This window comes from Glycine max, chromosome 1 (genome assembly GCF_000004515.6).
Source record: "Glycine max cultivar Williams 82 chromosome 1, Glycine_max_v4.0, whole genome shotgun sequence".
NCBI classification, from domain to species: Eukaryota; Viridiplantae; Streptophyta; class Magnoliopsida; order Fabales; family Fabaceae; genus Glycine; species Glycine max.
In genome coordinates, this window is record NC_016088.4 from 3,602,984 (window position 1) to 3,618,804 (window position 15,821).

Sequence of the window (15,821 nt, forward strand, 5' to 3'; positions counted from 1 at the left end):
ATATAGAAAACATTATATTAATTGTCATCATATATGTTCTTCAAATATGCAGGAAAAAATGTTATTCAAATATAAAATTTTGCAAAAACTACTGAAATCCGTCTGTGTTAACCAAATCTTAGTACTTTTCAATTGTTGTTCATTGTTGTACATGGTTCTCATACACATTGAGATTATTTAATATAGTTGCATTGCTAGGACATCTTGTGGCCCAATGGCTATGGTGATATATCTAAAAGTGCTCATATTTGCTCTTCGGATTCCCTTCTTGTGTGCTTTCCATCAGAAACTCAAAACAAATCCCCATCCATTCTCTTGCTGGTATAAACTCAGTTCCACGGTCATCAAAATCTTGCGGTTGTTCTCTCAAACTTGAAATGACAGAAATGAACATGTTGGAATTGACTTTGCTTGTTTCTTGCTTTATTCCATATTTTATTGGTGTATGACAATGTTTTAGTTGCTTGTTGCTTTGTAACTTATTTTTGTGATTAATGATTGTTTGATAACCGCTAAATAATTGTATTTTGATAGTAGAAAATTAGTTAAATATTGGCCTGAAATTAATTATTTAGTAGTTATTCGTAATTAAAAGTTAGAAAATTAATTAAATTGAATTTTTAGTTGCAAATATAAAAATTGGAGGTGTAACAAGCAAAAAGGACAGAAAAATTGAAGAAAAGAAGAAAATTAGAAGAAGGCACAACCCAGTACGTGCGCTCAGCGCGCGTCACGGGCTAAGCGGGCCAGGAAGTACACGTGCTAAGCGCGGGGTGTCGCGCTAAGCGCGCCTATGAAGACCTAAAGCCCACTTCAACAGATATAATTATAAAGTCAGTCCAAGGGAAAAAGACCACCACAGAATCCCCACTCCTAGGAGTTTCATTTACTCTCTTTCTTTCACCCCTCCTCTCATTGTAAAGCTTTCAATGACCATGAGTGGCTAAACCCCCTAGTTAGGGCCTGACAGACCTAAAAAGTCAATGATATATGGAGCATTTCAAGAGTTATCAATAAAAAGAGGAATTCCCTCCAAGTTCTTTTATTTATTTACCGTTCTTTCTTTTTACATCATATATCTCGGAACTTACTTTCAGTTAAGGTTTAGTCCACTCGGGAGAGGGTAAAGCCTAATTAAGGGTAAGGAATGAATACTTGAATACTTGAATCTGTTTTAAGGGTTATGCCACTCGGGAGAGGGTAACGCTTAATAGAACACTAAAAGGAAGAAATTATCGGGTTATCTTTTAGAGGATTTTCCTTTCAGGTTCTTTTATCTGCTTTTCTTTTTTATTTATTCTGCATCTCAGACTTTATTTTCTGTTAGTCTTTAGGCCACTCGGGAGAGGGTAAAGTCTAATTAGGGATAAGGGATGAATGCGTGAATCGGTTTTAAGGGTTAGGCCACTCGGGAGAGGGTAACGCTTAATAGAACAATAAAAGAAAGAAATCATTGGGTTAGCATGACCTAATGCCCCAATGCCCATGCTTTATTAAACATCTAGGATGTAATCTTAATGCATCTTAGTTAGTGAGTCTTCGCAAAGGGCATTTGGAAGATAGGTAATTAAGGTAGGCTTGTCATCGTGAGGCATCAGGCACAAGTAGATGGATAGATGTGAGACAAAATTTAGTTCACTGGTATTGATAACAGACAAATCCTGAATCCATATATCTAGGCTAATTAGACTTGTCAGGTTTTAGCAATTTTACTATATAGATTTTATTCCCTATTTTATTGTTTGAAGTTTCTTATTTTATTGTTGGATTTTCTTAGAAGTAGTTATTCTTATCTTTATCATGTCTCAATTTAAATATTTTATCTTCTATTTTGATCTTTCAATCTTTTATCTTTTTCTTTTATCTTCTAATTTTATCTTTTAATCTTATCTTTTCTTTATCTTCTAATTTTATCTTTAAATGTCTTGTGGATTCGACACTCGGACTTTCGAGAACTTTATTACTTGTGACGATTTGATACATTTGTCAACGAGTTAACACTGTTTTATATTCCAGTTATACTTCTAATATTAGTTTTCCGTTTAAGATTAATATATGCATTGATTAATCAAGTATAAATTGTTGTAAATTGTCTTGTTTGGATAGTTTGGAAAAAAGATTAATATTTTTTTATACTTAATGCATATAGGTTAAGTTTCATTTCATGAAATTTCATTTAGTGCACACACTATAGTGAGTGACTCCTCCAAGAATACAAGAACAACGAATTATAATTATAGGATTAAATTTAAAGACCATGATTAAAAATCTAATTAGAAAACGCACATGCCATACTAATTCCCCTTTCTCCTTCAGATTACGCGACTCATGTTCTCTCGTATTCTCCTTCTCTCATTTGACAAATTAAAGACTACCACTTGCTCAACATAAATTTTTTAACTCAACCCAAAAGTACTTACCTTTTATCATTCTTTTTGTCAAATTAAGGTTTTGAGACAAAATCAAATTTTACCTCATAATAACAAAATATCAATACTTTTTTAAAATTAAATTTTACTATAATTAAAAACAATTCTTGTTACTCCCCACTGTGAAACAAACCACACTCTAAAATTGTTTCCCTGCCAAACAGAAAAACAAAATACTCTTTCTAGTTTCTGAGGTAACACATCACAAGTGTGGCGGAAAAATTAATGCAATGATTAGAAATGCTTTACTCTTCACTCCTTAGCTGTTCGTGCCATGTTTTTCATCATCTGGAGAAAAACCTCATTCCATGTGTCTATAGGCCCTCGCAAGCACCAATGAACACAATCATTCTGCACACTCTTTGGAATCCCATTAGCAAATGGGAAAGGATTCCTATAAGCACCAGGATGGCCATCTGGTCTCAACAATGCTAATTTTGTTACATCAAGTACCTCCAACCTAAACCTTCTAAATTTCTTGGCTTTTTCCTTAGCCCTTTCCAATTCTTCCAACTGAATCCTTCTGATCTCAGCATCCTCCCCTTCAAGTTGCCTCTCCCCCTCTCTATAAGGCTTAGTCTTTGAACAAATACCCCCCTTATCCCAAGCACCTTCAAAATGAGAAGGTGAGTATGTTCTCACAATTACATCAATTCCATTTCCTTTTTTCACCTTCCTCTTTATTATGCTATTGAGAGAAGTCCTTAAGGCCCTTCTTATTGGACCATAAAATCCAATCTTTGTGGTGCAATTAGAAAAATTAGAAACAGGACGGTTCAGGCATCCTATAACTTTATCACCCCAGTAGATAACTGAAGGAACTAAAAACCAATGTCCCAAGGACAACACAATTATGTCCATTTGATCAATATCCTTTTCCCACCTTATATTAACACGATCCAAATAAATTTTATTATAATGTGGTGGTCTCCGGATTTTTCTATCAACACCATGTACAAGAAATGGGGACCAATAGAATGACAACATTGCGTTGTGAGAAGGAAAGTGCCATTGATTAGAACCTTCGTTGCTTAATCCATTTGGTTCTGTAACAGTGTTTAACATGCAAAGGAGGGACTGTAGGTGGTTCCTGGATAGAGTCCCCAATAAAAGCTACATGCTTGTTGCTAATGAGTTGGAGAAAAGTGTTAGGGTCAAACCTTGGAAGATGGCATTCACTTGGTTTCCATCTCCAATTAAGGTACCCCAAATCAGGCCTACCATTGGCTATACAATTCTGTTTTTCTTTCATGTTGGGACAGTTAGTAGCATTATATAGAGGACCTCTTTTGGTACGGACCCATCTGCCATTGGTGTAGTCACATGGCTTCTCATAAACTGCCAATAAAAAGAGAGCAAATTAAGTACTTTTATTGCGTACTTAGGAGAAGAATTTGAGGCAAAATCCACAAGCAAATTTATAAACAAATAGAAAATGTTTAGCATACATTTATTTTCTCTTGTATCTCGTGTTTATCGATATCTTCTCTTATTTCTTCTTCTTCTTTTTTTTTTTTTCCTGTACATCATGTGTATCATTATTCATAAATAATAAAAGTTTCAAACTGGGGTCACGGTTTCGTCGCAATCCTTGATGTTACAAGAAATTACAGACAAGTATTACTGATGCGGCTGCAATTACAATCACTTCACGATTACAGAAACTTTAAAGACTCAAAATTGAAGCCAAAATAGCGGTCGCTAACCGTACTTTTTTCAAAACACTAGCTTAATATACATAGTTTTAACAAGACGAAATTAAGCAGCATATATGTACCTGGTGGAGGGGGAGAAGAGGAAAGAGAAGAATGATTAGTGATGGAGATGGAATGAAGCTCAAGAGAAGAGTGGTTGGTGATGGAGAGGGAATGAGGAGGCTCATTTGCTGGAGATGAAGTAAAGGAGAGACAGTAAAAGTAAAGGGAAAAGCAAAGCAGCACAATGGGTGGAAGAGCATAGGAAGCAGAAGGAAGAAGCTTCTTGCTAAATCTCTTACTAATATTAAAACTCAATCTCTTTCTTCTCATCTTGCACCTGAGTCATTCGTTTTTTTCTCCTAACGTCTCTTTGCGAATACACGTGCTTATATTTGTATTCCTTTTGTTAGCAACGTAAGGCTTGAATGGAATTTTCTCTTATCCTATTAATTTTCTTTTCCATCACACTTTCACCTCATTCTTTTCTTTAGCTTTCTCTTCCTTTTATTTATCACTCTGCCTATGACATCCATCACTTGCTCTCTGCGTTTTTTTTTTCCCTCTATCTCTCTTCTATCCATGTCAACCATATTATTACTCTTTTATTTATACGTTGTGTGTTTCATATATATATATATATATATATATATATATTCGTAGAAGTTACTAACCAAGCCCGCATGTTGCAAGTTAAATATTGGGTAAAATGTTTTTTCCCCTTTTGTTTTATGTTGATTTTTATTTTAGTCTTTCATAATTTTTTTATTATTATTTTAGTTCCTCATAAATGACTCAATTTTATTCTTAATCCATAACATTAATTTCAAAGATGAATTACTTGTGAGATTAAAAGAAAATGAAAATTAAGGAGGGATCAAGTAAATGTAACGGTAGTTCTAAGAAAAGTTACTTCTCACTCCTAATCTTCACTCTTCATTTAAAATTTATTGTTCAATTAAGTAATTAATTTTTAATTATTAAATTTTATTAAAATGAATGATAAGATTAGAAATAATTCTTTTGGAATACTTGGATCCATCATCTCTCACATACACATACACATTTCTTTATTACATGAGTACTCATATTAAAAAATAAGTGTATACATACACATATTTGTAGTTGTTTACATACACATATTTCATTAGTAGTTGTTTACATACACATATTTGTTTGTTTTTTAGTATAAGTGTAAACTATATCATTGCTATACTTTAAGGTAATATTTAATTATAGTCCCTTAACGCACTTATATATGTGGAGGGACCAAACATATCAAGGTTGAAATAATTATAATGTAACTTATAAAAGAATCGAACATTTAATGAAGAAGAAAATAGTAAAGAGGTGAGAAAAGATATAAAAACCGTAAACATTAACATTACTTTATCTGTTTAGTTGGAATTAATATTTCCTCTCTAAACCTAAATTAAATTTTCTCAGTTTTGTAGAAGTGGGTTATTCTCCAAATGCGATAGAAACATGGAAGCCACAAACTCCACTTACATGTCTTAGCAGCATTTTTCTGTTTATATAAGCGAAGCGATATGGACATGATTGTCGCATTTGCAGTACAATGACAATGAATGATCCATAAACGTTGCTCTAAGAAGTAAATTGTTCAGGACTGCACGCACCTAACCATCTAGGGCCGGATGGGATCATAATATATAACATCATAAGAAAAAATGAGTTCATGTATATAAAACTATTAAAAACACTTATATCATTAGCAGATACCTCTAAAAACTAAATTATATTTGTTGTTAATTGTTGATTTTTCTGAATATATATATTTTTCATCAGAATTTTCTGAATATATAATTTATGAATATGTTTTAATGATGGGTAGTTTATAAATTAAATGACTAGCATATCTGCATATTAATATTTGTTTTTTTCCTTAAAAATATACTTTTTCTTTCGCAATATTGAAATACTAATTTATAAACTTAGTATATAGATAATATTCTTTTATTTTGGTAGGAATTTGCTTTTAAATTGTTTTCTTGTGATATTTGTGTGTCTTTCGTGAGTTTCTTTTGAAGTCAGATTTTTAAAAAAAAGAATAGTCAAGGAACACGTCATATCATTAAAGTTTATAGGTGAGTATAAAAAATCATTTGTCTAATAAATTTATATACTTATTTAAAGGAAACAAGTAAACAACATCAATATTTGGTTATATATTATAAAGGTTTGTAAATACAAATATGATAAGAAAAGAATTGAATTCTAATTTAAAAAAATTTTAAATCTTTTTTGGAAGATAATTTTTATCGTATGAAGAAAATTTTTGTAAGAAAAATAACAAATTTTAACAAAAAAACATTTTCAAACGATGAAAATAAATTTTTGTAAAAGATAGAGTTTTTCAAAACAAAATTCAATTCAATTCCTATGTTAGTTTAAATCAAGATGATAAGGAAAACATATAAGACACAAAGATTTATATTGGTTCATTTGATTCATCTCTACCCGTGATTACATCTCATTCTTGACAACTTATAAAGTTATAAGTATTAATCATTGTCACTTTTAGCTTACAATTCAAGTTTTACCCAAACGGGATATAACTGAATATTCTTTGTCCTATCAAGCATATGTTGACTCTACACAATTAAATAGATTTGGTGTTTGAATTTCCAAAATGTCATTGATTTAATGTTGCATATCAGATCATGGCATGACTCTTCTATCATCTGATAACACAGACACAAATGTATAAGACATATCACATCAGACATAACTATTAATCTTTATATTTATTTATATCTAATCGAAATAATTAAAGATCTTAATTTATTTTAAGTCATAAATGTCTTTTGACTTAACATGGGTTAAAATGTTTATTAATTTCCTAGAATACAATGACTTATAATTTTAGGTTTTTCTAAATAAATTAGAAGTTTTAATACTTCTTATAAATTTTAAAGATTTTAAAAATAATCTCTATTATTATTTACATAACATGCATTTAAATATATCATATCCCATGCCATTGTCATTGATATGATGAATGTCTAAAAGCATTTTGAACTAAGTAGTAAGTAGTGTGATTTTACTATTTTAGTTTGCCATAATAAGCAGGATAATTTTTCATTATATTTTTTCCAAATTATTAGTAATTTTATAATATTAAGAAAATATTGCTCTACCTTTTTTTATAAGCACCGTGGATTGATAATTGTAAAATTAAATTATTTCCTTCTTTTTAAGAGTTGAAATATTAAAAATGTGTAGTGCTAAAAAATGAGAGTTTAAATATTTGCCAATTTTTTCTATCTTTTTAAAGAGAACTTATTAATTTTTCAATCTTTGTGCAACATAAAAAACAACTCTTATCTTATTTTGGGGTAGAAAGTTAATTTCAAGTAGGTCTAACACAATTACTTAAACAAGAGTGCATAAATTATTATAAATTCCTAATATTTTCTTGCATTCAAAATAAAGTGTGAATGGGTACTATGTCTAGCATATTCTGTTCTCCCGAAAAAGGCCCAACAAATGTCCAATGGAGGTAGGCTTTTGCTAAACACCCTCCCACCCCCCCATTTTTACTTATATACCTCCTTTCACTTATTTCATAATTACTCTTCCAAATATATCCTCTTTTTTCTTTTTTCCTTTTTCCAGAAGTATGTTGTGCACCCCCTTCTCTGTCCCGTGTCATTTTATTCTGTATTATTTTCATTGTTCTTGATTTTGTGTCTGCATTGTACCTCGCCGTCAATCTGACGAATACCAACACCACTACAGACCATTCCATTCTCCATCGCCATCAGTTTCTCTTCTCTTTGGTACGAGTGCTTTCATTGGGTCCACCGTCCAAGCTAGCACTCCTATTATTTGCTTGGTCGTTGACGACCATAATTTCAACACGCTCTTGTCCACCACTTTAAAGCATTTCCTTTCTCATTCCTAAAAGAGGTATGTTTTTTTACCGTGTTGTGTGAGTAGGCTAGGTTAATGCAATTTGTGTATGTTACACCCCCAATGCTGGAATGATGGAAGTATGGAATTGTGTTAAGCAATTTGTTGTAAGCTAAAAGCTAGTTTGATTTTGTTTTGTGATTCATTTGGGTGAATGGTTGATTATCAGAGGTGGGGTTTGTGTTCTATCTTGTTGTGTTGTAGAAGAGAATGGGGTGTATTAATTTTCGTAAAAAGAAAAAAAAAGATATATTTGGAAAAAGTAATTACAAAATACGTGGAAGAGGGTGTAAAAGTAAACAAGAGAGATGTGTTTATCAAAGACCAATGTCTTCGATGCCCATTTTGATTAAACTTCACCTAACCAAAAGTAAGACTTGGTTGCCTAGAATCACACAAATAAAAAGTCATAAAAAATTGGAAAATTATTTTCTCCACCTCCCTAATTGCTTCATGCTCTTATTTTGGAACGTAAAATTTTATTTTGGAATAATCTTTTTGAAATACAAAAAATTCACATACCAGAAAGGTTATTTCAAAATGTAATTTTACATACCGGATTAGGTGTTTTACAAGCTTAATAAGGTAGAGGAAGCAACATTGTTGGAGACTAAGGGAGCAATTGTCAAAAGATTTGCATTGTTCACATGGTTTAACCATAACAATGGCCTGGGATTTACTTCATGTACCCCTTTTTGCTTCCTGCACCTCTCAGATATTTTAAAATTCCTATGTTACCCTCCCTTTAGTTTGTAATAATCATTTCGTAAGTGTATAGGTATCCTAGAATACCTACTCTTCCAGAATATGATTTTCATGTTTCTGGAATAGCTATTCTAGAATAAGTTTTCAGAATACATGTACACCTCCCATATATGATTTTCATGTTTCTGGAATAGCTATTCTAGAATAAGTTTCCAGAATACATGTACACCTCCCATATAGCTAGTTTAAAATATGAAAATCATATTTTAAAATAACTATTCCAGAATAGGGCGACAAAATTCAAAGAAGGGTCCAAAGTAAAGTTAGTCATCTTAAGTAAGATTCTCGATTCGACTCTTGTACAACAAAAAATGTGATTCAGAGATAAAAATTCATTAAAGATGATTAGTCAAGTTATCTACATATATTATTTATCCTTTCCTCCAAATTAACACTTCATACTGACATATTCCTAAATTGTCCATGATCCACTCAACTTCATTCAAGGTCCAATCATATTTACAAGGCAAGTGCATGACATGCATTTTTTTTTTTGTGGACAATTCCTCTTTAGTTCATATTATTGAATTATCAAAATATGTTGTACAATTACAATCATTCTAGAAGGAGAAGAAAATAAGTTTTGTATTTACTTACAAACTGTGATTTGTTCAAAACAAATAAGGGGACGATTGGAACTTTGAATAGAATGGGATGAATAAAAAAAATTGAGTTGATTCAAAAAAAATTATAATAATTACTGCTGCTATGTCAGAATTCTTATTGATTTGAATTTTGGAATGTTTTTATAGGTGTCTCAACCCTTTGTCACATATTTCTACCACACTAAAGGAAAAACTATTACAAAAACTTCTTAAAATTCGATCAAAGTTAAAGTTAAATTTTTTGGCCAATTCAATTAACATTTGAGTTAAGGTGGATTACATTTTGTGTCATGATAAGAAACATGAATGATGTGACGTATAGTGAACTTTTTTTGTTATCATGATATTGGTATGAAATATCCACCAATTTTATTGATAATTAATCTCTGTCAAAAAATCAGACTAATCACCTTTAATGAGATACTCTCTCTCAATGATCTATTTTTTATCCAAAAGATTCAAATTCGAGATCTTACTTAAAATGATCCAACCTAAGATCACTCAGACTAGCGACTTATTGATAACCGTATGAAAAACTATCATGTCATATATGAGATTATTCTCATATCACCTAATATGATTCACATTAGTTTATTAGGTTAATAATTAGAGTCAACATTAACAATTAAACCAAATTCATAATTTGAATGAACTGCCATATCAGATTATATTGTTAATTTTCACACCAGAAATGTTTTTCTTAATGTACAATTGATCGTATTAAGGTTCGAAATTATAATTTCATACTTATTATTTCAACCTCCCACCACTAGTTTGTCCCTTTTGTAAGTTTTGCCAAATGTTATTTACATCATTTAAAATGTTAGAAATTTGGTGAAAACATTAATATTGGACCAAAATTCATTAATTAAAATTTGAGTCCAAAATTACTTATTTTTAAATTATATGGATAAAAAACACATAATTAAACCAATGATGATGAAGAGAATTTGAGAAAAAAAAAATTCAAAATAATTTAGTCTATACAATTTAAAATTATAAGTAGTTTTTTATTACCTCCAAATCCTTGTTATTGAAGGGGAGTTAAAAATAGAAAAGTGAGATTTTAACTTCTCAGCTTTCGTTCTTCGTTCCATCTTTTCCCATCCAAACACTCGTGTATATATTAGCACATGCTTGGAAATTCAAATACGTGTGTTTGCTACAACAGTTATTGTTGTCGTCAAACTTTCTACATTTTGAGATCTAAGTTTCTAATTGTTTTGAAACAAGAAATAATCAACATATATTATTGTAAAAACCACTCACTTAGGATTAAAAAAGTCGATCTCAATAATATACAATGTGTGTAAATATATTATTTCCCATTACAAAAGAAAAGAATGTGAGAATGAACATAAAATCAATCATTCGTTAATCAAAATATTAACTTATTGCCAAAAGAAAAAAAAAATGTTCTTTTCTAGCAATTTATGGATCACCTGAAGTCTTGCATGGTGGAATCATCATTAAAGTGTAATGAATTAACAATAAACACATATATATATATATACGAAGAATATTAGTAACCTTACTCAATCACCTTTCTCTTGTTCCTCCCACTTTTTAATCATCTCTAGGAAAATCTCATTCCAAGTGTCTATAGGCCCTGGCAAGCACCAATGAACACAATCATTCTGCACACGTTCTGGAACTCCCTTAGCAAATGGGAAAGGATTCATATAAGGACCAGGATGACCATCTGGTCTCAACAATGCCAATTTGGTCACATCAAGTACCTCAAATCTAAACCCTCCTAATTCACTAGCTTTTGCCTTTGCATTCTCCACTTCTTCTATCTCAATCTTTCTTATCTCAGCATCCATTCCTTCAAGCTCTTTTTCCTCCTTCTTATAAGGCTTAGTCTTTGAACAAGTACCAGCCTTATTCCAATCACCTTCAAAATGAGCAGGTGAAAATGTCTTCACGATTACATCAACTCCATTATTTCCCTTACCCCTTTTTCTCTCAATTATGCTACTAAGAGTGGTCCTCAAAACCTTCCTTAATGGAACATAAAAATCCATCTTAGTGTGATTAAGATCATGACAATTTAGGCTACCTATAACCGAACCATTTTCATAGTAAACCGAAGGAAGCAAAAACCAATGCCCAAATGACACCACAACCATGTCAAACCAATCCAAATCCCTTGCCCACCTCTCATTAACATGATCCAAGTACATTGTATTGTAATATGGCCCTTCATTTGACCTTTCGACACCTTGCACAAGAAAAGGTGACCAATACAAGGAGAAGTTTGCATTGTGAGAAGGGAAGTGCCAGCGACGGAATTTGTTGTCATTGGCACTTTGGTAGACAAGGTTTGGACTTGAAACGGTGGATAACATGCAAAGAAGGGACTCTAATTGGTTCCTAGCCAAAGAGTCACCAACAAATGCTATGTGTTTGTTCTGAACAAGTTGGAGAAAAGTGAGAGGTTCAAACCTTGGAAGATTGCACTCACTGGGTTGCCATCTCCAATATAGATAGCCTGAGTCAGGCCTTCCATTGGATACGCATTTCTCACTCTCTTTGATTGTACCACAACTAGTTACATTGTATAAAGGGCCTCTTGTGTCACGTACCCAATCACCATTAGAGTAGTCACATGGGTTTTGGTAAGTTTTGTTCTTTTCTGCCAAAACCAAAGAAGAAAAAATAAAGTCTAGTTAACCAACAAGTCCCTAACCCCAACTTTGCTAATTACAATTGTAAGAAAATTTAATTAACACTCCATCTAAATTTCTTGAGATCTCACGTTTTAACCCCTATAGTAACCCTTTTAATTATTTATAATACATTATAGTGACACTTATTATATTGAAACATATTACACCTTACACTAATGTAAGAGTGTTAATGTAAGGATAAATCAGAATTAGAATTTTACCTTGATTATCTACGTAATACCGTGGTAAAACTCTAATTTTGATTAGAAAAAAACACAAAAACACTTAAAAAGAACTATATCTAAGTTTTCTCCTTAGTGTAAACTATAAAAAAACAAAGAGTATCACTTACAATCTCAAGAAATTATATGGATTGTAAGTGCAATTTACTCTAAAATTTAAGGGGAAAAACACTAGGAATTCTATAGTTTTAACAAGATGAAATTAATTACGCATGCACATACCTGTAGAAAAAGAAGAAGATGATGAAGGTGGAGGAGGTGGAGGAGGAGAAAGAGAAAGGTGGTAGGTGGTGGTGGTGGAATGTGGAGTGAGGGAGAGAAGGTCGAAGTATGTACAAAGCAGAACAATGGGAAGCAGAGCATAGAGAGTGGAAGGAACAATTCTCTTTGTGAAAGAAACCAATTTGTCTTTGAAAGGATTTGTGCCTCCCATTTTTCAAAGCCTTATTACTTCTCCTTCTCCCCTTCCTTCTGGCTCCTTATCACTGTTTTGTGGTGTTGTCGGCTGAGAAAAATGAAGAGAAACAACAACTTCTTTTGCTGCTCATTGCATTGTGAAAGTCAAGAGAAGAAAGAAAAAGAGAGAAAGGAAGGCCTTTGGTTTTGTTTATTGTGTTTACTCGTTCAGTTAAAAGAAAAAAAAGAAAAGAAAATGCATCATTGGATCTTCAGGATCTTCCAATTTTTCTCTGTTTGATAAATTCTGTTTTGGCATTTTACTCATACAACACTTCCTATTCAATCATTGTCCCCGCCTGATTTAAAGCAGAGATGACAGAGGATAAGATCACCACATGCAAAGCTGTTGAATTAAAAATGAATATAATGTTATGAAAAATATTAAAAAATTGTTGTTAATCATTTTAATATTATTACAAGAAAATTTTCTGAGTCTCAATAGCTTTTTATCCATCAAAAATAGTTGATAGTAAGTTGTATTTTTTATGTTCTTTAATCAAATCTTTAGAATTTAAATTTTAATAAGTTATTAAATATAAAATAAATCATATTAAAAAAAGTTGAACTTATGAATGTTTGGGTAACTTCGTACAAATATATGTTCAAAAAAAATTATTTTTTATCTTTTCATTCCCTCTCGTGGCCCCTACTCTGCTTTTTTACTTTTTGAAACTTTTGTTAAAGTGGTTTATTCTCTCTGTTTTGGAGAGGGAAAGCCCAAATTACCGTGAGTTAACCTTTCTGTTTAAACGGTTTATAATAATTAAGTGAAAATGAACATAGGTACGTAGTTGATGATTATGTCAGGACACAATTGTCTCGACATGAACACGGACCATGGTTCCCTGTTCCAAAACAGAACGAAAAGGACAAATTCATAAGTCGTTTGTTCGAATTCAAAAACACTTGGTTTTTCTAATGTATGTATCTTGGATACATTAATGATTAAACCCTCAAAGGCTCAAAGCCATATATTTCTTAAAGAACTTAGATGACTAATGTTTTCAAAATAAACCTTTAAATTGATCTTATAAAAATTATTTTGTTGTCATATTAATTTCAATTTTTTTATATGGAAGTAGCCTATATGAGAATATTACCTACTTCATTTTTTTTATTACCCACTAATAAGTTTTTTGCAGGAATCAAAATTGCTCATTAGCTCAATCCCCAGGTCATTCAAATGAATGCATAGGTCAAATATCGACAGAAAGTTGAGTTCTTTTTATTTTAACCAAAACATAATTAACACGTGCATCAACAGATGTAAAAACATTAGTATATGCCTTCTTTTATTCACTTTTTTTGGGTATAGCTGGCGTATTGAACTGGCATTTTATTCGGATTAGGCAACATAACTACCAGAAAGTTTGATTCATGGAGATAGTAATTTAAACTTCACCGGATAATTATTTTTTAATATACATAAATTAAGAAAATAAAAGGTCAATTCTTAATAAAGAAAATCAAATAAGTTAAATTACTTTCCAAACATCTGTTCTCTATAAATAAATGGTTTTAATGATGTTGTATAAATAAAGTTATAATGATGAATTTCTTTTAATTGTTTTCATTGTATTTTTAATGCAAATGATAACTTGTAACATACTTTTACTGTTTTGTTCTTTTTTAGTAAACATTTTTACAGTGTGAATTCAGGTCAAATAAGCCTGAATCTCATCTATATTTTTAAGTTGTTTTGATTTTTCACTTTTAGTTTTTTATACTTCATATTCTTTCTTGGGCTTTCATATTTTCTTTCTCCAATTCTACTCTCTAAAAATTATATTTTAAAAATTATTATATGAAACAATTTTTAAATGACTAAAATATATGTTTAAAAATTATTATATGAAACAATTTTTAAATGACTAAAATATATGTTTGGTCCTTTAACTTATTTTTCAATTCTAAATTGATTCTTTATGTTTTAAAAGTTTTAGAATTATCTCGACTTAAAAAAAAAAATTAGTAACACATTTATCGTTTCGTTAGTTTTAATCCCAACAACGTTAAACATGTTTCATTAGTGAGTCAACTATGACTCCTCCATTGGTGTAGTTCTTCCTTAAAAGTGCTTACGGACTGAATTTCTTCAACGGAAATCCTGTTGACGGTTGTAATCTTTTCATGATCGTGGAACTGCAGGACAAAATCAGTACTGAACATTGCATTGCCATGGGAGTTGAAGGAGTTGTATTCACTTGTAGCATAAATTTATCACCATTTAAGTTAAAATTAACAGATAGACAAACGTGTTATAAAAAAAATGTTTTAGGCTATCATTTAAAACTTTTAAGGAGAAAATATAGGTAATTGGTGGTTGTCCTTTATGTTGGTTCTGGCCTGTCGGTTGGGGTTAGGATGAGAGCCTTAACTGCATAAAGTATATAAACCACATGATTCTTGAGTTGGCCAAACTTTATAAGTTTGAAGGATACTATCCGTTCTAAATCTAAAATTGGTATCTGTGTATGGGGCACAATGTCCCAGAAGTTTAAATTAGTGGGCCAATGATAAATCATGTTGCGAGGATTGTTGGTAATTATTTTGATGGAACTCTTTTCGTGTTCTCCACTGGTTCTTATTTTCTTGTTAAAAGTTTCTAACTTTCAATAATATAGTTGTAATTTTTTGTTTGAAAGTCAGGCAACACAACATAATTATCTAACAATATAAGTGTATATTTGTTGAATAAATTCCTCTAAAGTCAAGACACGCCTAAAATAAGAAAATAAAGTCTTATTCATAGCTAATTTTAATCAAAATATTTTGCAGATATAATTCTCTTTAAATCTAAAATATACTTTCTCACTTTACATGTATCATCACTTCAAAAAAAATCATATTTAGTACTGTAATATTTAAATTTGGAAAAATAATGACTGATTCTTTAAAATAAATTTAAATAAATTTACATACTTTTTGGGGGTGCAGGGAGTTTCTAATGGTTATTTTCATGAAACTCAAATTATTAATTTTATCTGAATGTTGAAAGCGCAAAGATGTTTTTGGACTA

General features: G+C 31.1%; 1 protein-coding gene and 1 pseudogene across 1 annotated transcript; both read right to left on the reverse strand.

Annotated features, from left to right (window-relative positions):
* Nucleotides 1-2,480: 2,480 nt before the first annotated feature.
* On the reverse strand, nucleotides 2,481-4,566 carry LOC100819397 (protein ALTERED XYLOGLUCAN 4-like; annotated as a pseudogene).
* Nucleotides 4,567-10,704: 6,138 nt separating this feature from the next.
* Nucleotides 10,705-13,077, reverse strand: LOC100819929 (protein ALTERED XYLOGLUCAN 4). The gene is made up of 2 exons (XM_003517692.5): nucleotides 12,566-13,077; nucleotides 10,705-12,067 (listed from the first exon to the last, which is right to left on the reverse strand). Exons 1-2 carry the CDS (start codon nucleotides 12,774-12,776, stop codon nucleotides 10,965-10,967), a joined length of 1,314 nt encoding a protein of 437 aa, XP_003517740.1. The 5' UTR covers nucleotides 12,777-13,077; the 3' UTR covers nucleotides 10,705-10,964.
* Between the last annotated feature and the right edge of the window lie 2,744 nt (nucleotides 13,078-15,821).

What these genes read in the sequence shown, in the direction of transcription:
- LOC100819929 (XM_003517692.5), bottom strand. Translation starts at nt 12,776, where the DNA reads ATGGGAGGCACAAATCCTTTCAAAGACAAATTGGTTTCTTTCACAAAG. An exon ending in ATCTTCTTCTTTTTCTACAG is followed by an intron (nt 12,068 to 12,565) that starts GTATGTGCATGC and finishes TGGTTTTGGCAG; the next exon opens with AAAAGAACAAAACTTACCAA.